The sequence below is a fragment of the Gavialis gangeticus genome, unplaced genomic scaffold, assembly GCF_001723915.1.
Source record: "Gavialis gangeticus isolate Ggan-Ray unplaced genomic scaffold, GavGan_comp1, whole genome shotgun sequence".
Classification (NCBI taxonomy): domain Eukaryota; kingdom Metazoa; phylum Chordata; order Crocodylia; family Gavialidae; genus Gavialis; species Gavialis gangeticus.
Window position 1 is genome coordinate 49,770,704 of NW_017729032.1, and position 2,730 is coordinate 49,773,433.

General features: G+C 35.8%; 1 protein-coding gene across 1 annotated transcript in view; it reads left to right on the plus strand.

Annotated features, from left to right (window-relative positions):
* B3GLCT (beta 3-glucosyltransferase) overlaps window positions 1–2,501 on the plus strand; it is a 222,974-nt gene extending 220,473 nt beyond the window's left edge. Inside the window, 1 exon segment of the mRNA XM_019524937.1 lies at window positions 751–2,501. Within this exon segment, the coding sequence (XP_019380482.1) occupies window positions 751–918 (168 nt within the window). The 3' untranslated portion in view covers window positions 919–2,501.
* The last annotated feature ends 229 nt before the right edge of the window (window positions 2,502–2,730 follow it).

The following is a 2,730-nucleotide window of genomic DNA, read 5'->3' on the forward strand; positions in this document are numbered from 1 at the left end:
AGACACCCTCCCCTCCACACATCCCCAAATACCACACACACACACACACAAACCTCCCATACCCACCCACATCCCCCACAAACCCCATACCCACCTACCCATACCCCCACAATATACAAGAGTAAGACTTCATTTTGAGCTATTATGCAATCACCTTTGTATATACTACACAAATGCACACAAATCAGGACAAAAATATTTTTTTAAATAAAATTAAAATGTTATTGTCAATGTTTGATTTTTGTGTGTGTGTGTGTGCACGTATATACACACGCACAAGACGGCAAACCCCTTTCCAGTGGGGATCAATGTTGTGGCATGAGAACCATTAATAATGGAAAGCGTTGAGTGATCTGAATGTAGGGATTGTCAGTGTTCTCAGTACATCATGAAGAATGTGATTGAAAACATAGTATACAGTCAGGGAACTATTCCAGCTCTTTTTCCTTTATATTCATGAGTCACTTGCTATTTATGACCATTTTCAGTTGGGCATCAAGACTAAGTTTATTTGATCTGAAACTGGAGAGTCTAGAAAGCATGATGATTGCTGTCCTTAAAAGTTACTGTTGCTTGAGTGCAAATCAATTCATAGCATTTCATCTTGTGGAATTGTAGAAAAATACATAGTAATGTTACTGTTGCATTACAGTAGTGTAATATAAATGATGTCAAAACTTTTGCCGCCAGAGAGATCCCTTGAGTTTCAACGAGCAAAAACAGTATTTTTCTTTTATGCTCCCAATATAGGCACGGCCAATGGACTATCCAAAGGACTATCTTTCTCACCAAATTCCAATATCATTTCACAAACACTGGAACATTGATCCAGTGAAGGTGTATTTTACATGGCTTGCACCAAATACAGAAGATTCCCTTAATGGAAAGAAACACAGACATCCTAAGGAAGATTTATAATCTGCAGAAGAATTTAAATATTAGCATACTGCAACTTTGGGATGGGGAGTCACTACTGCAGTTTTGTTGTTGTGTTGTATTTGTACTGTCTGTCTGTTCCTTGCCTAGAACAAATCTAATGTTTCAATCCAGATAGAGATTGATGTATATGTAGATGCGTGTTGCACTTGTTAGAAAAATAAATAATCAGCTTGATTTTTTTTTTCCATTTGTGGGATTTGAGGGGTTCTTTTTGGAAATCTCGTATGGATTTTGAGTTTTGTAACCATTTTTATTCCACTGAATTTAACCTTTACTTAGAGGTCAAGTCCAGTATTTTATCTGTTTTGTTTTGCATTTTTCAGACACCAGCAATTCATGTTTCTGTTTTTCTCACTGTTTAATAGTAGCCTAAATTCCACAATTTGGGATCTGATCCTAAAAAGTACTGACACTTCTAGCTCCTGCTGGTTTCAAAAGAACTGAAGGATTCCAGGAACCCCTTTGCATGAGCTCCTCTTGAACAAGAACGAGGCTAGCAAATGTGTTTGAATGATTATGGGTGTGGAGCGAAGACACTAAATACTGTACTTAGTGTCAGTATTGTTGATACTGTTTTTAAGTAAAGATCTTGTACATTCATGGGCTAGATGAGGATCTTTTTCTGAGTTCTAACACCTGTTGTACCTTTTAAAAGTTTAGCATTTATAAAGAAATACCATATAGGGAATCCAAAGCAAATGAAGATTAGGGATTCTTAAACTAGTCACAAGGTGTCACTGTTACACCTTTGAAAACCCTAGTGATCATATATGTATTGGGCAGTTATAAATGTTTGACTTAAGGAATTTTGAAAAACTAATGTGTTAGATATTTCTAATGTGTTCATCACTGTGCTGTGTAGGTACCAAGATAAAAAACTTTGCAATATCCCTAATTTATATCACCAACAGTATTAGTACAAAATAAGTCTAAGCAAATTTTATGCATAGTAACATGTAAAGAATGATGCCTATTTGATTTTTTTTTTTAATTTTCTATATGTAATTCAGTTTTGTATTTGTACAAAATCTGGCTTTAGTATGTTAAAACTAATTTTTCTACATTAACTCTCTTCCCTTTAAGACTACAGTATATAGTGCTTATATGCTGTTCTCTAACTCTGCTTGCTTATATTGTAACCAAATACAGGGTCTTAAAGCCATATTGCTGAAGTTGTTTATTTGTACATGTTTAAAGTATTTTTCTGTAGTTCATCACTTGATTGAGTTCCAAAGTCTTGCAATACTTACTCCAAGTCTGATGGGGAAGCAACTGGTTACTATTTCAGTAATTATAAAAGAAGTATGCACATTTTTGTGAATGTAGCTTGTGAATTTTTAAGCATATACATAGTGAGTATTCATAATGGATTAAAATAATGTTTAAACAGGAGTAATCCACAGTATGTATTTCTTCTTCCTTCCCACTTTCAGTGCCTTAAACAGTAGACATGTCTACTGATACCGGAGCTACATTTCTGGTACCATGGATGTTATTGTTAATTATGTTTACTGTTTAGAACTGTGTGAACCTAAATCTGAATAAAAACAGACTTGTTTAAATTTTTCTGTGCCCTGCTTGTCAGACCAAACACACTGGAATATGAAATTCCTTTGTCTAGTGCACCTTTTGGGAAATATAGCATAGGATCATAGAATCAATGAGTCGGAAGGGACCTAGACAGATCATCTAGTCCGACCCCCTGCCATGGGCAGAAAGGAGCACTGGGGGTGGGAGGGGTCATAAGATCCCAGCCAGGTGCCTATCCAGTCTCTTCTTGAAGATTTCCAG